This window comes from Leopardus geoffroyi, chromosome C1 (genome assembly GCF_018350155.1).
Source record: "Leopardus geoffroyi isolate Oge1 chromosome C1, O.geoffroyi_Oge1_pat1.0, whole genome shotgun sequence".
Lineage (NCBI taxonomy): Eukaryota > Metazoa > Chordata > Mammalia > Carnivora > Felidae > Leopardus > Leopardus geoffroyi.
In genome coordinates, this window is record NC_059328.1 from 46,288,660 (window position 1) to 46,315,589 (window position 26,930).

Here is a 26,930-nt window from a genome sequence, read left to right on the forward strand (position 1 = left end):
CGAGTCGAAAATTTTCCAACATAGTTTTATGAATGTCTGCTTGAAACCACTGAAATTCGATTTCAAACTGTCTTTGGTTTCTGCAGGCAGTGAGGACTGAGTACACTTTTGAGCAGGAAAAACAGCGATTATGCCTCTAGCTCTTAGTGAAGAGCTTCTGGGACTCGTTTCCACTAAATCTCCTGCTTCAGGGTTGACCAGTCATCCGCCTGCACCCTGGAACTGGCTGTCCTGAGACACACACAGGGGCTTTGACCTGTATGTGACAAAGCAAACCTTCAGTCCAAAGGTATATGGGAAATGGTGTTTAGCCTTGTTGACACTGCTTGAGACTTCATGTTGAGATGGCCCGGGGTGCACTGGCCAAGCAGATCAGATCAAGACACTGGTCTTAGGCATATATAGGCCCTTCCTTTACACTTGACCTTTTGCTGTCCACTCTTGGATATTTGCGCCAGAGTTAAAAGGAAACAGTGACATCTTAATTCTGTCATATTTCTCTATTAGCCTGCCTGTTGCCATGTGGGTATAGATCCTTTCTATTTGCTTATTTTCTTCAACCATCAGATTGAACTGATATTCTGTGAGCCCTGGCTATGCGTCTGGCACCATGCTAGGTATCTTTAAGTACGGTGTCTTTTTAGCTTATCACAACAGACTCGTGAAGCAGATGTTTTATCTGTTTTGTAAATGGGAAATCACGTACAAAGCAGTGAAGCAATTTTCCATGCTCCTACAGCTAGTGAAGTTTGGAACGTGAGACCTGAAAGTAGGGTCCAGGGCTTTTTCTAGGCTACTACAACAACTGCCGTGAAAAAAAAAAAAAAAAAAAAAAAAGAGAGAGAGAGAGAAAAGACCAGTCCTTCAATCTGTAGTGTTGTAGAGTGCTTCGGGGTTTACAAAGCACCCTCCTGTCTTATTTTATCTGCTTAACCGTCCTGGGAGTGGCTTTTATTCTTTCCATCTCATTTTGCAGATAAAACCTGAAGGTCATAGAAGTGGTGTGATCTCAAGGTCATCGAGCTGCACCTCATGCATTTAATAGATCACATTGCTTGCTTTTATTGTACGGTGGGAATGGACTAGGAGATAATTTTGTCCAGATCCATCATTTTATAGGTGAAGAATGTGAATCCTAGAGAAGGGAGCTTTTGTTTCCCCAGAATCACAAAGTTACTCAGAAACCACATCCTGAACAGAATCCAGGACTCCTGCTGTCAAATCTAAGATGTCTTCTTCTAGACCTCACTACGTCTGTATTCTTCCAGGAAAAAGCATCCGTCTATCCTTCGAGACCCCCTATTCTGTAACAGGAGAGAATACCAATTGGTCCCTCCATGCTTCCCACCCATGGGACTTCATACTGCCCTTAGAAACATACAGAGTAAGTGTAATCTTTCTCCCAAATGTCTCATGACAGAAAACAGGGAAGCCCATTATTCCACATCCTACCTCTGGGTTACTGCTTGCTAAGTTCTTCTGCTATTTTACACGTGCGGACCCAGCACAGTAGGTGCTCAATGAATGAATTTGTTGGATTAATGAATGACTATGATACAGCTTCTACTCTCTCCTCTGTGCTGATCACTTTGTCCTAAATACAGGCCAGTTTGGCTTAATTCTCTCAAACTCTAACCCAGCAAAATCTATAGCGAGAGGATTTGTTACGCACCTCATCTCTTCCCTACCAATGCCTTGAAATGTTTCAAATACCTATTGCAAGGCTAACCATGCAACCTTACCGTGTTTGTGTTTTGGGGGTGGGCGGGGTGGAGCAAAGGGAGAAGTAGTGAAGTCAAGTACAAGTTCTGGGGAAAAAAACATGTCCTGTCTGTGCTGGGCTATAGGATGTATCTTCATCATTCCTGGGTAGAACTGCTCCGCCCACTCTTCTTTTTGGATATCCTACGAACTCAGGCCGCCTTGATCTCACCCTACAATTTGCTCTATTCTAATTTTGGAAACTAATTTATTCAACAGAGAATGACACCTAAAAACAGAAGAAGACAGCAGGCCCAGACAGGGTAATTAATGCCACACTGCATTAACTTTCCGCAGCTGAGATAAATATTCACACATCTCCTGCTTGCCGGAATTTAGTTTCAAATACCCATCACAACAGCGGTAAGGACTGCAGTCAACTCTCAATTATCCCCACTAATGAAGGGGAGCAGTGGTGTGGAAAACCCCAAGCAGCAGATAATCCCAAAGTCTGACACTGTGATGCATTATACGTTTTGGCAATAGCTTTAACTTCCTTGTTACAGAATCTTAGACTGTCAGAGCTGGAGGGGAGTAAGAAATCATTTGATCCAGAAATTTCTGACCTGGCTTCTGGCAAGGTCATGATGGGGTCTTCAGGCTATTTTCAATATTCCAGAAGCCTAAATGGAATCATACATTAACATAGCACACCATTGATATTTTTTGTTTTCTTTTGGCAGATCTGACCACATCTCTGCCCTCCTTCAAAGGCTCCCCAATCACCCACAGGGTAGGGTCAGAGCTCCTTAGCTGGGCACACGAGACCCATTTGTCTCTTGGTCCATTAGAGCTAATAAATGCCCCTTCCAGACCGTGAATCAAAACCCAACCTTCAGGTCACGTAAATCATGGCTTTTCTGTTTGTTTGTTTGTTTGTTTGTTTTTTTTAAATGTCTTTATGCCTCTGCCAGAATGATCTTTCTGCAATGGATTTGGTCATGCCATTCTCCTGCTCAAAACAATCCTCCTGACTCCTTATTACCCCAAAGAAAATGCAAACCCCTCAGGATGGCACCCTTCCAATATGGCTCCACCTTCTTATCCAGCCTCATCTATTTCCTTTCTCTCTCTTATGCCCCACCTTCTGCTCTTCTGGTCACCCTGGTCACATGACAGGATTTTCCCATCTCCGAGACTCTGCTCGGGCAGTTTCTTCTGCCGTTGGGGCCTCTCTTTGCCCTACAATGGGAGTTTCTACTTTCAGACCCAGCTCCAGTAGAAAGACTTTCTGGACTCTGCAGGTGACATGGGCCACTCTGCTCCCACTCCCAGAATTTGAGCACAGTGGAGCTCACTGTGTAGAACATACTAGAAGATACCATGATGCAGTGCGGACAGAGGTCTCTACAGATCACGGCAGGGGACTAGGACTGGAGGACTCCGTGCGGGTTACTTTACCCCTCTGATTTCCAGTTTCTTCATTAGTAAAATGAGCCTAGAAGTCCTCTCTGGGAGAGGTGCGGTGAGGATCGAAGGAGGAAATATACACTGATTACCTAGCAGAAAGCCTGACACGTAAGAGATACTCCAGAAAGGTTAGGTCCCTCTTGCCTGGGGATGTGGTTTTATCCCTCCTTTGTAGAAGGTAGTTTTAGGCCTCACAATCACCTGTAGGTGGCTTCTCCTTCAGAGCACATAGGAGCCACTGTAACGGGGCTCCGTTAGGAAATCTAATAGTGGCACTGGACTAGCCCAGGGAAATTGTGCGGAAAGAATGTGGGGTTAAATCTATAGAATCTGGGTGCAGGGTCCCGTGGAGAAGACACTTCCACATGTTTGCAGACGATGCCCCGTACGAATTATGTGTTCATGTACAGTAGCCATGGAGAATCACAGAATTAGGGCGATAAGAGCTTATGTTTACAGAAACATATACAGTCTGCAAGGACTTCCTTAGCTCACAGACACCATCTCACTTGGGCTTCATAGTGAGGCTGTCCCCTGGATATTCCTATCTCTACTTATAGCGAAGAAGCAAGTTTCTCAGACCTTGGGGACTCACCCAAGGTCATTCAGGCAGCACAGGGCAGAGCTGGGATAGAACCAGGTTTATTTGTTTGCTTGTTTTTTAGCTTTTTTTTTTTTTTTTAATTGCAATTAAATATGCATAGCAAAGCATTTGCCATTGGAATCATTTTTAAGTGTGCAACTCAGTGGCATTAATTATGCCTGCAGCGTTGTACAGCTCTGTCATCACCCCAAACAGACTGCACCTACTAAGCAGTCTCCCATAGCCCCAACCCCTGGTAACCTCTGATCTGCTCTCCATTTCTGTGAGTTCACCTATTCTCATCTTAAAACCAACTTCACTGAGGTGTAGTTTGTAGACAATGAAATGTTCCTCTTTTAAGTGTACAGTCGGAGGAGTCCTGAAAAACATATCCAACCCGTGTGGCCCTCGTCCCCCCGATCAAGCTACAGAACTTCCACAACCTTCCCTGTGTCCTTCTCAGTCAACCCCTCTCTCCAGTGCCAGCCACCAGCACTGATCTGCTTTTGACCACCATCAGCAGATTTGTCCTTTTCTGGAGTTTCATGGAAACGGACTCCGGGATCCTTAGGCCCACTGTCCTCTCCACTACCATGTGTTCCCTCTTGTGGAAGGTCAAAGTAAGAACGGCTCGTGGCCTGACACCCCTCGCCTACAGGGAGAAGCTGAGGCCTCAGGCTTGAGGGTTGTTTTTCCTGAAGTTTCGGAAACAGAGGAGAGCAGCCCAGGGTGTGGTCTCTCATTTCTGGGTCTGCTTCCTCACTTCCCCCAGTTGGCCACCCCATTTTGGCTTGAAGTTTCCTATCCCGCCTTACGATGAGTCCCTTTCTGAAGCCACCTAAATTACGCTTAGTCCTTTGCACCCATTTAATTTTTATTACGTTTATTTTCGGAAACCTTTTTTAGCTGCATCTACCAAAGGATACGTCCCTTGAAAAAATTATGGGTGGAGAGAAGACAGGGCATGCTGAGAAAGGTGGTCTCAGAGGAGAGGTCAATGTGCACCATGCAATCAGCTTGCTGAGCAAGCCCGTCTACGTCTGGGGTCAACACTTAGCCAAGCCAGGGGTCAGACCGGAGCCAGACAGGAGCTAAAGCTTGAGCCCCTCAGCACCACCCTGCTGAGGCAATAACCAGCCCCAACACTGGGGCCCAGCTAAGTGGGGTTTTTACATTTCCTGGCTTTGCGAATGAGAAAGGTGGTGGTAGCCAGGGAGTGGAAATGAGGCTGAAATGAATCAAGTCCTATCTGAAGACATGAATAGAATCATTAAAAATGCATGGGTTTTAGAGCCAGAAAGACCCTAGCAATCCTAACTTCCTGTATGAACTTAGGCAAGCATTTTACCTGGGCCTCAGTTTCTTCATCTGTAAAATGGGGCTTGTAACATCTACCTCAAGGGATTGTAACAAGTAACAAATGAGCTCCGATAACATAAAATGTTTTAACAAATGCTGGGAGTCTTTGAACAAAAAGGAAAAAGAAAACCCCACAAAGTTTTCGGATCACTTTCAGGCTGCATGTTTGCCTTTCAGGGTAGAAAAGTCTTCAAAATACAGGATGGATTTAAGACAAATACCTCAGAGATGGACACTGCTGCCCAAATGCACTTGCTCCCTGGGATCTTGAGATGTTGAAACACACTTGGTGAATCCAGAGATGCAAAATCTGAGTTGGGGGGCGGGTTGTCCACAAACATTTTGATCAATTCTACATTTCTCCAACAATGATGGACACAGATTATCTGCTTTGCACATGTACATCATCTTTCTTGCTGTTGTCACAAAGTAGATGAAGACGCTGAGGTTGTTGACACCAATTCTCTGCCATGAGCAGAGGGTCCTGCCCAGAGTAAAGTCCTGGTCATCAGGAGAGGGTACTGGATCTCAGGCCAATAGTCTCTGGGAACCCTAATAAAGTCAGCATATTTAAGGGGCTTCAGTCCTGTCCTTTGTTAGAATAAGGCAGCCTGGGGGAGGGGTGCTGTTAAAGATCTTGTGTGAGGAGTGGGTCTTCCATGCCCTGACTGGGTGAGCCGGACAAGTTAGAAGGTTCTAGAATGTCAGCTGGAAGGATATGGGAATTGTTTTACAGAAGAGAAGACCAAAGGTCAGAAATGAAGCCATCTAGCTCCAGTCACACAGCTGTTAAGTCAAAAAGAAGCTGCTAAAACCCATGTGGTCCTGGTGGGGTTGAGACCTCTCGAGCTATATAATGTGGATGTAGGTTCAAATCCTAGCCCCATTATGTGTAAATCTTGTGATTTTAGCAAGCCATTAACCTGTCTACTTGTCTTACTTGTCATATCTGTGAAATGGGAATAATAAAAATACTTAAGAGGGTGACCCTGAGGATTGAATTAGGTGATGTTTCTGGAAGGGTTATAAACATGCTAGTAATTTTGAAATATATTTCATTAGTAGTAGTAAATGAAAGGCATGGTGATTACCTTCTGCAGAGTGATTCTAGAGACAGTGAGTGGGATCTAAATCAGAGGTCGGCAAACCATAGCCCATTGGCCAATTTTGGTGGCTGCCTGTTTTTAATAATTAATTTGATAAAGTATTTTAAATAAAGTATTATTGGCACTCAGCCACATTCATTCCTTTATGCATTATCTCTTGTTGTTTTCTTTCTCTAACAGTAGAGTGGACTTGTGACAGAGACCTGGCCCACAAAGCATAAATGTTTAATTTTTTTTTTTTTTAATGTTTGTTTATTTCTGAGACAGAGACAGAGCATGAGCGGAGGAGGGGCAGAGAGAGACAAAGACACAGAATCCGAAGCAGGCTCCAGGCTCTGAGCTGTCAGCACAGAGCCCAAGGCGGGGCTTGAACTCACAAATCGTGAGATCATGACCTGAGCCGAAATCGGATGCCTAACCCACTGAGCCACCCAGGCGCCCCAAAGCATAAACGTTTATAGAGTTTGCTGACCTCTGGTCTAAACGATCAACATACTCTACTTGTGCCCATCCCTTTAGTGGCTTGGACCCATATCGAAATCTTGCTGTTTAGTCTGGTTTTCTCTTTTCATCTCCAGATTCTTGAATCCAGCAGCCTCCTGCATCTCTACTTGGCTGTCTCATGGGCATCTCAAGTTCAACTCAAGTTCCAAAGTAAACCCACCCTCTCTCTGCTCAAGCATGCTGTCCTGTCTAGTTCCCCAAATTAGGAATGCGGGGGTTGTCCTTGGTTATGTCCTTGTCCTCACCTCCCACTTCCCTTCAGTCTTAACGGTCTCCTGATTTCGTCTTTTAAATATTTCTGGGCACCCAGCCCACCTCTCCACCCTGGCCGACATGGTCCTCAGAGGGGCCCTTCCCATCTCCTAACTGCATGACTCCAACGCCTTGGGGTTGGACTCGCCTCTGACTGTTATGTCCAAGAGACAGACAGATTATTTTCTGTTTTATATGGTTCTTTGGTTCAAGGCTCTGTTGTTTCATTGTATTTAAAAATAGGATAATAACAATAATTCCAAATACATGTATTCTACTTCCAAAGCTGACAAAGCTCTTTCATGGTCATGATTATTGATGCTGGGGCAGCCTGGGGAAGGAGCTGTTATAACTAATTACCCATATTTATCCACGTGAGGGACCAGGATACAAAGGGGTTACGTGCTTGCCTAAGGTCACCAGCTTTGAAACCATAATTCAGACCTAAGTCCCTGACTCTATGCACTTCTTTCTTTCTTCTTACAAAGATTGTGTTTTTATTTTTTTAATTTTTTTTTAAAGATTCTTCCACCTAAAGCATCTGAAGTTCAGCTTTCTTTTCCCTTGAACACCAGAAATCCATCAGGTAATATTTTACATGTCTTGGATTCCCACTATGAAGATCAGTATTAAAAACATGACAACGACTTATTATTTATGGCAATATCTATTGTTACTAAGGGAGACAGACCAAACAATTCCCCATTGTTACAGATGCAACTTCGATTTGACAGCCGGGAAAGTCTGATAGGCAGTTTATTTACTTAGCCATTTAACCAAATAAATGTTTTCATTTTCCTTTCATCTCCTCAAAAGCTAACATCTCGCCTTTAAAACTGCTCCAGCAACACATCAGTGAATTATAAATTACCTGCCATTCCCACACCAGCCATTACAATATTATTTTGGTTCTTTTTCTTTTTTCCCCCCCGTGCTGACCCAGTCTTTCAAAGACACGGGATTGTCCCAGACGGGACGGTGAGGGGAAAAATGAAATAATTGAAGACATTTCCCTTTATTGCTAAAACAGAACTGGTGTTTGAGATTGGTACTGAAGCTTCCACCTGCGAGGACTGAGTCTGTTTGTTCTCTCTTACTATGGTGTGACGGTGTGATATGGCTTTCACTTATTAACAGATGTTACCCCCACCTACTAAGAACCGTGTGGGTATTTCTAATCAGAAGCAGCTGGAGATAAAATGCAAGGGTGATAAGAAGGACAAGACTCCTCCTTTCCAACTGTACAAAAACAGAGGGGAAAATAGAGCCACGGATGTAACTTTCTCTTCATAGTGTCCCTTTTCCAAGTGTCTGGAAAGGCCCTAAGCTGGTGCAGTAAGTAGGTTTCTAATTGCGCAGATGAGCGGATGTGACAGGGGCGGAAAGATCACATGCGGCTTGTATTGCTGTTGATGGAGGGGCCCAGAAAGGCTCATGTGGACTTCAACTGTGGGTGTCTTAGGGGATATGTCTGCAAGGCTGGCATCAGCCTCTTGGCTTGGGATTCTCAATAGGCAGTTGTGATAATGCCAAGTGAAGTGTTCAAAGGGAGAAAACTGTTTCATTGAAGATTACAGTCCAGCCCTTTTGGGGCTGGGAGCTATTTATTATAATTTATATGTGAATGTAAGCCTGCTTACTTTTTGGAAGTGAGAGGTGGCCTGTGAGCCCCCAGCTGGCATCATTCTGATTATGGGACTGGGGAAGCCAGAGAACTAAGAAATCACATTTTCCCATGGCATGGGGTTCTGGATGGAGCATCAAACACGGAATAGACTGAAGCCCCAAGACCCGGTTCAGCTTGTTGGACTGTCTCAAGCTGAGCGGGCTCATAAAGATGAGGGTTTGATACATTGATCTGCAAATGGTGTAAGTCATCTTTGTTTTCTAGAAGAACTTCAATTTTAGGATGATGTTAGCTGTTATACTGACGAATGGCTCTTGTCACCTCTGGTTCATGCATCAAATTTTTCAAAAAGGTTGAGCACGTGAAATAAAACATACACAAGGGGGTAGAAAACCTCTTGGGGAATCTTTCCAAGCCATCCACCCATAATCCTCAGCTCTCCTCTTTCCTGGAACATTGACTTTGCCTTAAATTCACCAGCTTCCCAAAGAGCTTTGCAAGGCTGAATTTTTAGACGGGTATTTTGCATGGCATATGTGTTATTATATGCTACTGTACTGGTATAAAATGTAGCAAAATATACAGCATGTTGAGCTCTTTCACCATAAAATCTATTAACAAAATGCACTTCCCAAACACTGTTTTAGCTTTCAATAACTGTCAAAATAACTTACATGCGAACTGAGGATTTTGAGCCTCAGCACCGAGTTATGAATGGTGAAAACTATTTGCCATTTTAATGGTGCTGACCACGCGTTCAGGACTAAGGAAAGGAACTCTGTGGGTACAGCCTTGCAGTCCTACACATTTGTGGAAAACTAGGCAGGTATCTGAAAATCGAACACATTCGTCAAGGAGTGACCTGAGAAACCAGGTCTGGGCAACGAGGTGTACTTCTGTCTCCTGAGAAGGTTTGCTTCATCAGCTCCTCTTTCCTGGGACCAAATCAGATGCATTGAGATTCAAGTGCCAGAAGCCACTTCTAGTGAATGTAAGGACACTTCTCTCAAAGTAGCGGCTGATGGAATCTGAAGTGGTTCAGTAGCAAACCACATGCTGTAGCACAGGTGCAAACAGCAGTGCCTCAAGCGAATGCTACATGTCTCTGAGCTTCGCATTTTGCCTTTACGTTAGGAAGGGCGAGGGGGTCCCTTGTGGCAACACTAAATGGGCTGCTGTGAGCTTACGTCTATCAGTCTCATTCCAAGGCTTGTTCTTGCTTCTTCGCCTGGCTTCACCGGATGTTTGGTTGGTGACCTCTTTAGGTCTGTGGAGTGTAGGCAGATGCAGGGACACTTTGCTTCAAAGGTTAAAGCATTTGGATCCCACTGCAGTGAGAAATTATCAGGGTGGGCAGGATGCGTCCATCTCAGAATGCTGATGCTTTCAGAAACTGAATCCGTGTTAATATTGACCATGCCTCATTCTATCACCACCATCCACTCAGAACATATCATTACTAAAAGAATGGGACCGATCCCCACTCCTCACCCTAACCCCTACCTAGCAGTATACGTCAAAGGTCATGCATCCGTGAGGAAGAACAAGATGGCAAATAGACACGACGCTGGGAGAAAGGGTGCAAACATCAGGAATACGCTCAGGCAGGGAGAAAGGGTGCAAACATTAGGAATATGCTCAGGCAGGGAGAAAGGGTGCAAACATCAGGGACGTGACTTCAGCAATGGAGAACAAGCAAAACAGAAAGCAGACAGCTTAAGGGTGAAGGAGATAAAAAGAACAGATACCTACCCAGACCTGTGCTATCTAGCTACTGGCCTGTGGACTTATATTATCACCACTGGGCTCCCCACTGGGCTCCCCAAATGGATCACTGTTGGATGAGGCCTGTGATCCATCAGGCTAGAACACAAGAAGATAATACTTTTTTTTTTTTTTTTTTCTTTTCAACAACGGAAAGCATTAGACAGCTGGGCACATTTTCATGCACACATATAATCAGTTATTTTCAAGGAGGCAGCACCTGCGGTTAGCGGGTGCCACACCCACAAATGCGGGACTCGCGGGAAGGACTTCATGAAAGGAGCACGGCTTTCAGCTGCTCATTTGAACGTGAAAGAAAGCCCCTCTCGCACCCCGCCTAGAACATGAGAGTCTAGGCAGGGCTCCTCGCCCACTGTCCATTTCAGATACAGAGGTCTTAATCTTAAGGAACAACAAAACCAGAAAGAACAAGGTGGTCACTTACAGCTTCTTGCTCTTCGCTTTTGCTGGGACTCTCAAAGCCCTCCTCGAAGATGTCGTCTGTGGTAGGATCGCTGGCGTGGGATGCAGATGATTTGGACGGAGAGCTCTGTCTAGGGGCTGGGGTTGGAGCTACACAGAGACCATGCACAGAGAGGGAACATCATTAAGTGTCTGGCTGCAACCATTTACATCCCACAGGGGCCTCAGGGATCGGCTTATATTCGAGTCAAATCCAGCACTCTGCTTTCTATCCTAAGTCAGGTCGGTTGCACAAGCGAACATCTCCTCTGTACGTATTTATCCTGGCCCTCTCACACACCTGATGATCAGGTAGGAGCAGGTGCATATGGGCGGGTCGGGCAGTGGTTCTCAAGGAATGGTCCCTGGCTCAGCAGCAGGAGCATATCTGGGAACTTGCCAGAAATGCACATTCCTGGACCCCCACCCCAGACCTACTGGTTCAGAAACTCTGCATTTCTACACACTCCAGGTGATAAGCACCGACCAGATTTTTCTTTCTTCTCTCTTCCTTACTATCACGCATTTATTTCAGTAATAAATAGACCGGAGGATGGTGATGCGCATGTATCGAGTGCCCTCTATGTGTCAGATGCGGCCAGAAACTTCACAGACAGGATCTCCAACCCTCCCAAAGCCTCTTTGAGGTAGGAGTTATCCTGATTTTACGGATAAGGGAAGTGAGGGTGCTAAATTGCTCAAGGCCACACAGTTGGTGAATGGTAGAACCTCGCACGCGGCAGGTATTTGATAAACACGTGTTGCACGAAGATAGCCTCAGTGAGGTGGGGGGATGGGTGGAGCTGCTGGCAGGTTGACAACTAGCACTTTACTTCTCACTGCGTAAGGCTCTGCGCTTTCTGTCCCGGCCTTCCCACGTTTTCCTCATCTCACTTGTTCCAGAGGTTCTAACAAATATGCCAGTTGAAGCTGTTCTTCTTTCAGCGATTTCTAATTTGGCCTGGAAAACACCAGTCACTGGCCCAGCCCCAAATGAGGAAGTGGTTATGGCTTGATTTAGTAGCTAAATTCCAAATGACACGGATAAGGCCTCCCTACCATAACTGCCCAGAATTTACTAAATCTGGCTGTTTGTCAGATAGTGAGTGATTCTCAAACTTGGTGAGTGCCTTTTGCCTTGATGGATGTGTATTTAGAATAATGATGCTCTTTACTTTGTGCCAGCAAGCTGGGCACCGCATTCACGGCGTTCTGTAATGTGAATGCTGCAAAGTGCTGTTTAGCTATTGTTCTTTTCTGATGACGACACTGAAGCTCAGAGAGGTGAAGTGACTTTCTCAGAGTTAAGAGCGCCACAAAACAGGAGTGCTGGGATTCAACACGGGTCGGTCTCCACTGTGCGGCCAACTGTGTGCTCCATTTCCCTCTTTTTTTAATGTTTGTTCATTTTTGAGAGAGAGAGAGAGACAGAGCGTGAGTGGGGGGCAGGTCAAAGACAGTGGGACACACAGAATCTGAAGCAGGCTCCAGGCTCTGAGCTGTCAGCACAGAGCCCGATGCGGGGCTCGAACTCACAAACGGCTAGATTATAACCTGAGCTGAAGTCAGACCGTGCGCTCTATCTCGGGTTGCGGTTTACTTTTGGTCCGACTGATCCTCCACTCAAAACATTCTGAAGGTGATGCTTCTGCATAAGAGGATATAAAGACTGGCTTCACTCTTTTCTTTGAAATAAAACACTTTTTTTTTTTTTAATTTGAAAGGAAATCTGTTTTGTTTTGTGAGACGATTATGGAGCAAACTAGTTGTAGTGGGTTTAAGTGAGATGAGCGATCTGGAATCACCCTGATGTGTGATAGCTGTTTAACACATGTTAGCGTAACTGGATTCTGAATTGTGTTTGGAAGTGGCTCATTGCTGACTAAAGGCTGAGAACCCAGGCTGACTGCTCCCACTTACCAGACGAAATTGATTGGAAGCATAATCAGGCATTTATTGACATGTCTCAGGCTGCAGAAGGTTTTCTAGAATACCTCTATAATCTACAAGAGTGGTTCTAAATTTGGGGCAATTTAAATCCTGGGGAACGTCTGGCAATATCTCGGGTCATTTTTGACTGTCAACGACTAGGGGCAGAGGATGGGTACTTCTGGAATCTAATGGGTGGAGGGCAAGGGTGTTGCTAAATGTCCGATGAGCACAGCACAGATCCCACATCAAAGGATGATTTGGCCCAAAATACCAACAGAGTCAAGGTTGCAGAACCTTGCTCTAAAACACAACAGTAACTGAGCGGCCTTTGTTTCCTTCATTTCAATCTCTATGACCTTTCGCAAATGTCTCCCACGGGCGAGATGCTATGCTAGCATTATGAGAAGGGTATGAACGATTAGGACACATTTCCTGTCCTCAAAGAACTGAAACTTTCCTTTTATTTGTGGCTGGCACACAAGCCTGTTGAAAGAGAGCGCTTGTCGTCAAGAGAAGCTTATTTATGCATGGCTCTCATTCTTTGACCATTTCATTTTTTTTTTTCAACGTTTATTTATTTTTGGGACAGAGAGAGACAGAGCATGAACGGGGGAGGGGCAGAGAGAGAGGGAGACACAGAATCGGAAACAGGCTCCAGGCTCTGAGCCATCACGCGGGGCTCGAACTCACGGACCGCGAGATCGTGACCTGGCTGAAGTCGGACGCTTAACCGACTGCGCCACCCAGGCGCCCCGACCATTTCATTTTTTATTCATTATTCTTCATTGAAACCCTATGAGTTAGAGTTAATAGTGAGGCCCCTGCTATGTAGATCATATGGCCTGAGTGGAAGCGTGTTGTTTATACACACCGAAGACATTCCTTTTCAGAACAGCCTTCCAAACCTGGCTGAAATGACACTATCTAATTGTGTTAGCATTAGATTTTTTCGACAATTCACGATATTGGCCAAGCAGTGATCCATATCATCTATGACAGTAATGAAAACGCCAAACTCATTGTTCCATGAGACTTTTCTTTTCCCTTATCAATTGTCAAGGCACAGGCTGAATTGCCAGACACGTTTGCGAACGGTGTCGACCAAGCATATCCACGCTCAAGTGTGTCTGGATTCTGATTGGCTACATGGGTATGGTTTTCCGGATGCTTGCAGTAGAAAAGTGAGCTGGGACAGAATCACTGAATGCATGAACTAGGAGGCACGTGGCTCATCCAAGCCAACTCGCATATTTCACCCATGATATAGCTGAGGTGAAGAAGAAAAGTCATACGTTTACCCAAAGACACAGCTTGTGGTAGGAGAGCCAAGGTTTGGAACCCTGGTCGGGATTCTGCAGAAAACCACTCACTATGCAACAATAATGGTGATAAAAAGACTTTAAACTCCGTGAGGTATACAATGCTTCAGTAACTGTACCACTGAATCCTTTTAATGTCCCTTAGCCTAAGAGAGATGAGGAAATTGAGGCTCATGGAAATAAAATCACTCGCCCATAGGCACAAAACTACAAAGTGATCAACCTGTTCCTTGGTTCCCAGTCTAGAGGTTTCTGCAAGGCTACCGATTTGTCTCTTTGCCTCCCCAAAGCCTTAAGCCCAAATCTGGCTTCTACTCTACTAGCTGGACGAGACTCACAGCTGCTCTTTCTCTCCCCTAAGTTTTCTCTTGATCTTAATTTTCTGTTCTAATTTTTTGTCCTGGTCCCCCCCAAACGTCTGCGGTTCCCATTCACCCTGCATTTCCATTTCAGGAATCTGTGTGTCATAAGCAGGGATCATGAGCGAATGGATGTGAACAAATAAAAACTTGAGCAGCAGGGTGACATGGTAGAAAAGCGACAGGTTTGTATTCGATGCTCCCCTTCTGCCTACCCTCCTGTTTTTGAACTTCACTTTACTGGCCAAAAAGGTCTAACAAAACCTGTAATCAGCACTGTTATGAGTATAAAAGCAATCAAAGCCATTATACGAAGTAGGTATGTATATTATCGTTGGTACCTCGTACCGGGTAGCTATTATTATTGTTAGTGGTGATGTAAACAAGGAAGCCTGCTGCATGGGAACCGAAAGGAGTTCACTGACTCCAGAAGCAAGGCGTCGCTCTCACTGGATTTATGTTTCCAAAGACAGGCACTCACGTGAGTTGGTTGATGGCGTGGTGGAAGTCACGGGGGTCAAATTCAACTGGGAGATGTCAAAGTCGTCACAGTCATCTGTATCCTGTGCCACCCCGACTTTGTTGAAGTAACTGGAGAAGGCCTCTGAGGTACAGGTGAGGGAGGGTTGGTCGGGTTTGCGGGAGGGCACGGGTGGAGGCTGGGCCATCTGGAAATCCTTAAACATCTCTTTCCCCATTTTCTGCCTGGGCTTCTCGGTCTGTGGACTTGACCTGGCGGAGTCACCCGTGGTTGGGACGGTCGCAAGCGGGGTGAGGGGACCTTGGAACATGGCGGCTGGCAAAGGCATAACAGTTTGTGCGGGCATGAAGGCGGCTGGCGGAAACTGCCCGGCCACAGCTGGCCAGGGCTGCTGAGTGGCAGGGAAGAGACCCGGCTGGCCCCATGCGATGGGCTGAGCCCCCGGCATCACCTGAGCGACTGGTGGCTGAGCACCCATGGCGATCTGCTGTTGGACGAGGGGCTGCTGGCCCCAGAAGGATGGGAGGACAGCGCCCATTGCAACATAACCTGGAAGGGGGTAGAAGAATAGTCAGGCACCCTAGGAAAGAACAATCCACGGATTCAAGGGATAAGCAGAAAGATAACGGAACAACCATTAAGTGTCAGGCTATGTGCAAGGGACTGGAGACCCAAAGATGAGTAAGACAGAAGCCCCTACTCTCAGGGAGCGTTCTGTCTAGAGCAACGGTCAGGGGAAACTTCTCCGAGGAGGCGATTCATAAGTGGAAACCAGAATGCAGCGAGGGAGCAAGCCAGGCAGACATCTGGGGGATAATGACAATATTGCTAGAATTGCTAAAGATTTCTGACACCAGAGCCTCGAGAGCCGGTGTGCCCCACGGGAAAAGGCAGACGACTGGAAATCAGGCACATGTGGGTTTCAATCTTGCCTCCCTTCTTCCTAGGCCTGGGACATTCTCAATCGCGCCAGTTCTCTAAGCTCAAAGTCAGGCTCCTTGTTGGAAAGCCAGGTAGGAAGATCTTCCTTCCAGGCATCGAAGCCGTGTGCCAAGGCAAGAAGAACCAGAGTGTCAGTTTGCGAGGCACGGGTTAAAATTCAGACCGCCATTTCTTATCTCTGAAATTTAGGGAGTGCTCACAAGCTCTCTAGGGCTCTGCCTCCTTATCTGAAAAGGGGACGTTAAATACCTTCTGTCACACAGGTCTGGTTTACAGATAAATGGAGATGATGTATGTGAGGTGGAGTCCTACACCAGACACAGAGTGAGCATTTGGTAAATGTTAGCAGTTAGTAGTATTTGAATCAGATAAAGCCTTTGAAGTACTTAATTCCTTGCTTGTATACAGCAGCCATGCAATAAATGGTAGCTACAGGTATTATTATACATGATTTCTGTGTTATGATGACGATGTCAATTTTAGGTGACTGTCTACTCGGGGGCACCTCATACAGTGGCATATGTTGGGTACTGAGAAACTCCAGGGCGCCCACTCACGTAGGTTGCCATGAGAATTGTTAGCCGTACTAAGTCCTTTCAGGTGAGATAGAACCATTTTAAAAGCAGCACAACTGATACGTTCACATGGACAAAAGTAACATGAATCGTTTCCACTTAGAAATGACTATAACATTCTAGGTACAGCATTAGATAGACGCTTTACATCTTCACAAAATCCTCACAGGGGAGGTGTTCTTATTATCTCTATTTTAGGGATAAGGAAATTGGTGCTCAGAGAGGGAAAGTACTGTGCTTGGGGTCACACAGTCAGCATCAAGTGGGATCAGGATCTGAACTGAGGTCGTCCATCCCCGAAGCTAATGTTCTTCCCTCTGTACCACAGTGCCCCACGCAGATGGCCAAGACCAATTTCTGATCTTCGCACGGTCAGTACACCTGGTACAGTCACCCAGGGTTTCGGCAAAGTGTGGGCGGGCCCAGAGAAACTCCCACGTGCTTCCGGTGGTCCCTGCCCTTCTCAGGGGGCCCAGGGGCCATATGCATGTGCCACCGAGCCTTGGAGACAGATGCCCCGGCCAGGCGGAGTAGAGGATGGAGACGCCGACTTGGCCTGACTTCTCAAAACCAGCCTTTTCATGGCTGTCAGAAGGAGTTTGCAGGTGTGCAGCAGTGAGGCCAGGAAAGGAAGAGTGGATGCAGGGCATCCTAGCAACTTCCAAAGGGAAGGCAGGCAGGCGCTGTGGTGCTGGTCGGGTCATGGGTGATGTCAATGACCCCGGGGAGCCCAGAGAAATCGCGTGCAGAGGGCGTCACTCACACTCCAGCCTCAGATCCCTTCAATGATGGATAAGGAATGGGGGCGGCATTGAAAGTCTAGCCATTTCCTTGCAAGGTGACAGGAGGTGCGAGAGAGTCAGAGACAGGACACATGGGCTTCTTGCTGATTAATCCAGCAGTGTGCAATGCACTTATGGAGCATCAAGAAGCAACACAGACAACATCCTTATGAGATCCCCTGAGCCCTAGCGCACTGAACTAAGAGGGGCGAAGACACAATGATGTTGACACTCCAAACCTGACAGTCGCTTACGTTGAGTTTCACCTCACCTATCACCTAATGAGGCTGTGACTTAAGCCCGCCAACAGACTGAGAATTCTGCAAGTGTGTTTCTTACTTTCTGATTTATTTGGGTGGGGCCCAGGGGTTCTCAGCTGGGAGGGCTACCATCCCTTAGGAGGTGACCAGGATATCTGGGGGGTGTATTTGGTTGTCAGGGCAATTTGCTAGAGGGAGACACTACCCACATTTAAGAGGCGGTGAGCGTGGATATCCTACAATGTCTGAGACCAACGTGTGCAAGTTATACCACAGTGTATGTTACAACTGAGTACGGACTGGACTTTGAATTACGTGGAAAGGCAAAGTTTCATTGCACAGTTTTCTAGGAAGGTCACAACTGTGTACTCTGAGGGCAGACTGTATTTTGTTTTGTTTGAAACACTGTTAAGAGCTGCTCCCCATTTGGGAAAGCTGTGGTCCCGACAGAAACACTTCTGGTGTTTGAGCCAACACCACGTTCATGCATCTGTCTGCACCTGCAGTGCCGCTCTTTATAGGTATGCACACCAGGCCGCTTAGTAGGATATCTAGTGTGCTCGGACCTGGGCGTTTTCCATATTCAGGTATGTATCTTTTTATTATAAGTTAGCTTTTGAAAAGTTCCTCCTTATAATGCAGGCGTCAGATTGACTTTTTAAAAAGCTGTGTAGGTAAGTTATATTATCGATGAATTTCAAGAATTTAAAGGTGACATTACAAATATTTGTCATAAAAAGGGGGCACTGGGTCTGACATGGGGGAGACATGGATCTTTCAACTACCTCAAACTTGCTGCCCATTTATGTTTAAATGTTTATTTATTTTTGAGAGGGAGAGAGAGAGAGAGAGAGAAGGTAGACAGAGGATCCCAAGTGGTCTCTGCACTAACAGCAGAGAGCCTAACGCGGGGCTCAAACCAACGAACCATGAGACCATGAGCTGAGCCGAAGTCGGACACTTAACAGACTGAGCCACCAGGGCGCCACTTGATGGCCATTTTGATGAAGGGATGGAAGGTTTCAGCCTCCAGCCAGGCTATTTTTTAGCTTGCTTCCGCTCCGCCCCCCTCATTGCCCCTGGAGGACTGTTCTAAAATGCAAATACAGTGCTTCATTGTCTTGAGTATAAGGTTCAGACGCCTTAGCTTGGCTCAGGAGCCTTTAGGGGTCAGTCCCCTTTCCCACCTCTCCATCCCATTTTCACTGGTACCTTTCCCCACAGCAGCTGCAAACAAAACTCCACCTGCTCTCTCTCATCTCTGCTGGTGCTTCTGCCCGGAAAGCCACCCCCTCCTTCATGTGGCTACTCCTTACATGCTCTCTGAGAATCAGTTCAGCATCACCTGTGCTGGGCGCTTTCCCTGCTCTGGGGATTCAGCTGGTTCTCCTCCTCTGGGCTTCCGCAGTCCTCAGTGTTCATCTCCGTTATGGCACTTGTCACACTGTGTTGTTATCGCCCAGTTACTCTGTCCTCCCTCATTAGACAAGAAACCACCTGCTGGCAGGAACCCTTTATTTTCTCTCTCCACCTCCTCTGTGTCTACCACAGTTGTGGGCACACATCGATGGCCCCATAAATGCTGGAGACTGGAGAAAGTCTCTTTATAAAGGTGAATGAGTTACAGTGGAATATATGCCTCCACTGCATTTTTCCAAGTGTACAATTAAACTCCAAGATCTGTGAGTACTGTGATCTGTAAAGATTCTACTGTCGGTGGCAGGTTTTTCTTTCACTCTGTCTTTTTTTTTTTTCCCCCACAAGGAACCAACAGATGGGCTGTGCACACTTTTCTGGAGAGAGCTATTAGCATGTCTCCCTGGCTTCATGCCATCTGCTTCAGACCAAAGTACAATATTCAAAAGAAAAAAAAAAGCAGCACGGGGTAATTGGGTATCATGTTTGGGAACTCGCAGGTCTGACTTGCTTTTCCTGGAGGGGGGTGGTCTCTGCAGCCTGGGCTGTCCCCAAATCTGTGAGCTAAGGCTCTCAGGCCACATGGCATTGTGCATGCCCGATGGCACACCTCGGTAGCAGGACTGTGGTAGCAGTGGACCTGGGGAGCCACTTGGTGTGTGCCACGGCAGCCACTTAACTGCTTACTAACATTTAGTCATTAATGTTCGACAGTGGAGGGAGGAGGGGCCACGGAGCATCTGTTTATGCCACGGAGTGCAGATCAATCATAAATCTCCTTACTGTGAAGTGAAAGGAAACACCTGCATTACTGCCTTCCAGTTAGATTTTTAAGAAGTGTTGAAAATTGCAATTTACAACCAGATGCTTGCACCTGGGGATACCTCATTATTTGGATTAAAAAAAAAAAACAGACTAAAATATGGGAAAAATACAGGAAACGAAGGTACGCCCTGAACATTTATGCAGAACTTGTATGGTGATGCTTATTTACATTAGCACAATCGTTTGTTCATTCATTCATTCATTCATTCATTCATTCATTCATTCAAAAGTAGCCCTATTGGATGCTAAACACTATTTCGGTCTCTGGAGATGCAGTGAAGAACAAAACAGTTAAAAAAACATCCCTGCCCTCATGGAGCTTACTGATCCTAGCAACAAGCCTCTGGCATAGCTGTTTTCAGTATCTCTTTACCCCGTACACGAGAAACTGCAGCTTGCTGAGGGGAGGGCTTGTGGCAGCTGTCACAGAGCAGGGGGTGGGGGCCAGGGCCAGGGCTCCTAATGGACAGGCTAGCAAACGTGCTGACTGCTTACTCATGTCCACACTGCCAGGCACTGTTTTCAACGTTCTAGTACATGTATTAACTTGTGCAATGGTCAGACCAGCTCTGTGAGGTGGAATTACCGTCCCCATTTTACAGACAGGTTCCCTGAGGCTCAGAAGACATTTAGCTGAGTATTACACAGCTGGCTAGTGGCAGGGCCTGTATTCAGACACGGTGCATTCTCTGAGCCCCCAGGCCAGCTCTGCCACACACAGGAGGCCAAAGACCTAAACTTTATTGCTGGGATGTTTTTCTAAATGTTCCAAAAAGGTAAATGAAAAAATATAGGTAGGACAAGACATTTTCTTCTGCTTTAGAAATAAGAGTAATAATAATAATAATAGCAAAAACAGCTGCATTTCCAGGTGAAGCATTAGGATGCTAATAAGTTTCAAGGCGCTTAACTTTATTGTCTCACTTAATTCTCAAGATACTGTTGCAAGGCAAGTGTTATTTTCAATTCAGGTGTAAAGATGAAGAAACTCTGGCTCTGACACATTAAGTAATTTGCTCAGGAGTCTAACACATACATAAATAGACGAGCCAAGATTCAAACGCAGTCCATCGGACGCAAATTCCTCCAGCAGCCCATCTATTGTCCTGCATACCATAGTTCATGTCCCCGACTCCCTACCACTGGCTGGACAATGAGGGACAGGCAGATGGAGACCCAATGTCTGCAGAGATTTTTTCTTTTAGGGCGAGTTAAAGGAGGAAAAGGCTGACAGGTGACCACCAACTGAAGTCTATTTTTGTTCCTCCGCATATCTGAAGCAGAAGCAGGCACTTCAAGAAGCAAAAATGTGCTCACTGAAATTAATTTTGCACTTCCATTCTAAAAATTGAAAATTGGAACATAATCTATTAATTTTATTTTATTTTATTTTATTTTATTTTATTTTATTTTATTTTATTTTATTCTAGCATCTGTAGAAACTGAATCTGGATGTGATGTGGCTTGTCCATAGTTTGCAACACGGCTGGTCAATTAGCAAGTTGAAAACCCAGGTCTTCAAAGCCCTAATGTGACACAGGCTCAGGAGGAGGCCCAGAGCAGTCCTGTGCAAGACCTGGGCAGGTCCTTAGGTGCTTTTACTGAAACATTAGGGTCGGAAGACGTGTGATTGCATCTTGTCCCACTCTCACTTACACAGAGGGGAATGGAGACTCCTTGACTAGAATACTCTGCACCCTGACATCTTCTTGGCTTCCTCCCTCACCCCTTCTAGTCTGCTCACATCTCACCTTTGCACGAGCCCCACCTGACCACAACCAACCTCCATTTACCTGCTCTCCACATGCTCCAAAGCTCCCACACTTCACTCAACATTTTCTTCTGCCTGCACCACTTACCGGTTTTGAACGCATTACACAAGTTACTTATTTTTATGTTGTTGCCTGTTTCCCCAGTAGAAAGGAAGCTCTCTGGAGGCAGGACCTGTGTCTGGCGCATTCACTGACACACCCCAGGCACCTAGAACAGGGCCCGGCTCATGTCGGCACTCAGTGAATGTTTGTGGAGTGCACATTTCTGCCAGTTTGTTAGTTTGGGGCCTGAAGTTCCCATCACCTGTTCCAGCACATCTTCACGGATCAAACAATGAGGACGAAGCATGGGGATTCTCGACATAGGAAGGCGATACGTTTCTTACGGAAAACCGTTACTCTTATTTAAGATAACATATTCCGTTACACTACTCCCAAGGAAATTTTAGTATCGATTTGAGGCAAGGAAAACTAGTCATCATCACAGTCCCATTTTAGAGAGGAGTATAAGAGATTTGATTGGGAAGCTGGTCAATTCAATATGTTTCCGCGTTACTTGCATATTCTACATTTTAAGTTAGTACCAATCTCTGTTGCTTCTGAAAATTTCACACAACGACCTCCGGGCTCATGGGGAATAACTGTAACTATTTCATAAGAGACTGTGAATTTTTACTTCACTTTGAGTAGCAGCAAGGTTCACATTCGGTGGCAAGAATTTGCTTCTAACACTATATAATTAAAATTATTTATAGAAAAAAACGCAAGAAGATTTGTATTTGAAAATATTCAGGCTCTATTTGCCATATCTAAGAATGAACTAGAAAGCTGAAGCCACCCAGATGTCAAATATGTAGCTAAAGAAAGAAAAAAAGTCTTTAAGGCTCTCATGTATGTAAAGAGCAGAATATCATCTCTGGCCACATTCAAGTATACTGCCCTGGCTACGTGGAGTGCCTGTTGCCATGGAAACAAATTAAGGTGTCTGAGATCCCACCAGTTCATACCATACCTACAATACTGTTCCTATATATATATATATATATATATATATATATATATATATATATCTTACCCTGTTGTAAAAGTAGTATATATATTTTAAAGAATGTTTGGAAAACAGAGCAAATACTTTCAAAATCACTAAAAGCTCCATCACCGTCCCAATTCACCGTTGGCAGTTTTCTCTGTCCCCTCAGTGTCCTGTATACATGGAGAACCTCCTGGTTCTTGAGTCTCTCCCAAATGAGGCAGGCACCTATCAATCAGATCTCAAGAGGTCTGTGGAGAGCTAATATCCCTCACCTGCCACGTTCCTCTTTCTGGCTGAGATGGATAGGAGGAAATGAACTTGTACTGATTTGCACGGCTCTGTGTGCAGAGGGCTCCCTAGCGCTACATACGTGAATCACCTAGAAGCTTGACCTTTCCAGGTGAATTCATCTACAGCAGACTACAGATTTGTAAACACTCCCTCAGCCCCCACTGGCAGCCTCTCAATGTCACCTAGAGAGACCGGTGGTTCCACAGGTGTTCTGGCATGATGTGGCAGCTGTTCAAGTCAACCCTTTCTCTTTCTTTTTTTTTTTTTTTTTTTTCAACGTTTATTTATTTTTGGGACAGAGAAAGACAGAGCATGAACGGGGGAGGGGCAGAGAGAGAGGGAGACACAGAATCGGAAACAGGCTCCAGGCTCTGAGCCATCAGCCCAGAGCCTGACGCGGGGCTCAAACTCACGGACCGCGAGATCGTGACCTGGCTGAAGTCGGACGCTTAACCGACTGCGCCACCCAGGCGCCCCAACCCTTTCTCTTTCTTGTTGAGTGGAGGCCGAAGGAAAGGAAGCAGGCGGAAGACAGCTTACCTGAGGGTACAGCAGCAGTGCCGAAAGGTACAGAACTAAACATGTCTGCACTCGCCGGGAGTGTCTGAGATGAAGACGGGATAAAGGCATCACCTGGAGTTGCAGGAGTCTGTCAGACAGAGAGAGGCAGAAGGTGCATGAGGCTCCCGGGAACCCTGGTGCAGCGGCCATCAAGGATGGGGAGCAGCAGGTGCAGGGAATGAGGGGCAGGGGATGCTGCAGAAGCAAGCCACGGTCCAAGCCACGCGTATGGTATGCAGACCACGAGGTGGTTGTACGTAGCAACCACAGAACAGGAAAAATGATACCTACCTACAGAGCAACTGTGATAATTAAGTGGGACCATGCATTTAAGTCACCGAATGCTGAAGCAACAGCAGGTGCTCAGCAAAGAGTGGTCAGTACCATGACCCTTTAGTCATAATATCTGGCTTTCATCCTTTAGGGGTGGTCAAGGTAAATTGACACGCGTCCACTCAGGACCTACTATGCGTCTCGTTCGGGGCTTGTCACTTAATACACGATAACTAAACAGCTTGTCTAAATGAACAATCAAGCTTAGCGACTAGAGCAGAGACCCTTGTGTGCTGGTGCCTTTTCAGAATTCTGCCTGAATCTCCACGTGTAAAGAGAAGTAAACATTTTCAAGAAGATGATTAAAAAAAAAAAAAAAAAGAAACAAAAACAAAAAAACAACAAAAAACCCACAACAACAACAACGCCTAAGGAGGTGCAAACGCTCAAGTGCCCAGCCTATGCTGGCATCCGGGAGAGGTCTGGCGCATGAGCTGCTGGCTAAGGTGAGGTGTGCTGAAATAAATCAAATAAATCAAGTAAATCAAAGGGGTACTGAGGGGTACTGAAAGAAAAGCATCAGCCCTCAGGGTTTTCAAGGTCCATGCCCATTTACCGCAGCCTTTTGCCTACAAAGTATGCCTATTCCATGCCATGACATCCTTATTTTTCTTTTCCCCTTGGAATAGACTGGGGCAAGCAATTAATCCTGAAACCACGGCAATTAGACAAGGCCATTTTTAGAGCAGCAGCCTGGGGGAGGAATGGCATTGTTCTGAGGATTTTTAAATACCCATTTGTAACGCACTTGGGTTCGGGGCCAGAAACATAGCCATGAGCTGCTGCAGTAAGCACTTTTGAACACAATCAACGCCCTGCTGTTTCCCACACGTGACCCTGGGCGAGTCACATGTCCTTTCTGGGACTCAGTTTGCTCATCTGTAAAATGAAGGGAGGTTAGAAGATCTCTTCAGACCTTTCCGGCTCCACAGCTTGAGTCTCTAAATGCCCAAGATGCAGCTGTTGCCCCTGGGATGGAGGAGAGGAGACTGCCTCCCTGGAGACAGGAGCTGCTGTCCCCACTGTCACGGCTGCTCTGGACATCAGGTGTCGGGCAAGGCAGCTGTGTCTAGAGTCCCAGGTGGCAGCTGTGGGCAGCAGAGTCTCGTGCCATCTGTCCTCAGTCATGAGGGTACATACAGCCTCTTCTCTGAGGCACATCTTGCCAATGAACCACAGCACCATCCCTCCGGCTGTACGACCGAGCAGCACCCAGAGGAGCTGCCCCCTCCCAGCGGCTGCTGCTGGTGCAGCTGCGGCCGACTGCCTTCTGCCCACCTCCCACTTCCGGGGAGCGGGCAGGGGAGGTTCTGGAGGGGCCATCTCAGTTCTATTCTTTGCTATGGCCACAGGGTTGCCTTTGAATGCAACCGGTTCTCAAAGCACTGGGATTCCATTTTGCTTAGGTTTTCATTTTCAAATTAGGGTTCCCAGCAGTCTCTGTCCCTCCCCTTGTAAGCAGTGACAAGCAATGGGAGACACGCCCTGGCTGAAACTAGAGCTGGGACTCCAAAGCTTCATGAGAAGCTCAAGGAAGCTAGAAGGCAGGTGGGAAGTGGAGGAGCGGGGGATGAAAAGAAGAGGGAGAGCCGATAAAGGAAGAGACAGGAAAAGACAGAAAGGGCCAGGGCAGAAGGTGCTTCTTTTACTGGGCTGACCACCGGGCTGTGCGGGCTCTGGGTTGGCGCTGACGAACGCCTCACTGTGTGTGCAGTCCTGTGGCCTTTCTTGCCCGTATTCCCAACTAGAGCATGTGCCCCGTGCAGGCAGGGACTCATCCCGCTGACGCTGACGTCTTTCTCCACTGCCCCGCAGGGCAGCAAGTACGCGCGGGGGGTCCTGTAATCGCTGATGCATGGTTTCACTTATTTCTCAAAAGAGACGCATGTATCATAATTCCTTTAAAAAGCAGCAGAAGGGGGCGCCTGGGTGGCGCAGTCGGTTAAGCGCCGACTTCAGCCAGGTCACGATCTCGCGGTCCGGGAGTTCGAGCCCCGCGTCGGGCTCTGGGCTGATGGCTCAGAGCCTGGAGCCTGTTTCTGATTCTGTGTCTCCCTCTCTCTCTGCCCCTCCCCCGTTCATGCTCTGTCTCTCTCTGTCCCAAAAATAAATATAAATGTTGAAAAAAAAAATTAAAAAAAAAAATAAAAAAAATAAAAAGCAGCAGAGGTGGGGCGCCTGGGTGGCGCAGTCGGTTAAGCGTCCGACTTCAGCCAGGTCACGATCTCGCGGTCCGGGAGTTCGAGCCCCGCGTCAGGCTCTGGGCTGATGGCTCAGAGCCTGGAGCCTGTTTCCGATTCTGTGTCTCCCTCTCTCTCTACCCCTCCCCCGTTCATGCTCTGTCTCTCTCTGTCCCAAAAATAAATAAACATTGAAAAAAAAAAGCAGCAGAGGAAATCGAGGTTCAGAAATGCTGGTTTTCCCAAACCACACAGCCAGAAAGAATCAGAGCTGGAACCCACCTGTGGCCCTCTTTTACCCAAAGCTCATATTCTCCTCACCATGCAGCTGAAGAAGGGAAGGGAAGGGACGTAGGGCTGAGCGGCTGTGCATACTTACAGGGGGAGAGGTTATATCAGGAGGGGTGGACATGTCCCCAAAAAGTTCTAGTTGGGTCACAGCCTGAAAAGATAAAAAGAGAATGATGTCACCACAAGGGAAGCCAATGCCGCCGGGCGCTGCTTTAAAATGGTATGGCATTTTCCATCGCGGCTATATCAACAGTAAATCCAGCTGGTCATTACAATACCTCATGACCCTAAAGACAATGTCTGGGACGTAGCCAGAATCAATTCCTGCTTCAGGGTATCCGGCAGTTTATCTGGGGCTAGTTAAGGAGATTCAGGCTTAGCACCTTCCATTACCAGTAAATACCACCTCACGCTGACCTCCCATCAAGTGCAATGCTCTCTCTCTTCTCCAGGAGATAAAGGCAAGAAGGCAGTACCCTCAGTGCTTGTCTCTTATGAGTGCACGCACGTACAAAGTGCCTTCGATGTGCTAAGGATAGTGAGACATGACTTTGTGACCACTTCTCAGCAAATGTTCCCCCAAACGCTAACCTGAGAGGTACAAATCATCATCCCCATTTTAACTGATGACTCAGCTGAGTCTCACGGAGGTGACCCCGGGGTCACCCAGGGCCAGGACTTGAATTTTCTGCAGATAGAGCATGCGGTCAAATGACGGTCCCTGAAAGAGTCAGCTTTAGGATAAAAAAT

General features: G+C 46.5%; 1 protein-coding gene across 22 annotated transcripts in view; it reads right to left on the reverse strand.

Annotated features, from left to right (window-relative positions):
* The window catches only part of DAB1 (DAB adaptor protein 1), a 1,138,859-nt gene that overhangs the window by 3,861 nt on the left and 1,108,068 nt on the right, over positions 1 to 26,930 (reverse strand). For 19 of the 22 annotated variants that reach the window (XM_045477565.1, XM_045477561.1, XM_045477563.1 and 16 more), the window contains 5 exons: positions 26,269 to 26,331; positions 23,356 to 23,464; positions 14,920 to 15,468; positions 10,812 to 10,939; positions 10,355 to 10,465 (listed from right to left, as the gene is read on the reverse strand). In XM_045477565.1, the coding sequence (XP_045333521.1) occupies positions 10,370 to 10,465; positions 10,812 to 10,939; positions 14,920 to 15,468; positions 23,356 to 23,464; positions 26,269 to 26,331 (945 nt within the window). In that variant the 3' untranslated portion in view covers positions 10,355 to 10,369. Of the gene's footprint in view, positions 1 to 7,927; positions 9,931 to 10,354; positions 10,466 to 10,811; positions 10,940 to 14,919; positions 15,469 to 23,355; positions 23,465 to 26,268; positions 26,332 to 26,930 lie in introns of those variants that run through there. The other 3 variants (XM_045477560.1, XM_045477573.1, XM_045477564.1) reach the window with 3 other exon arrangements.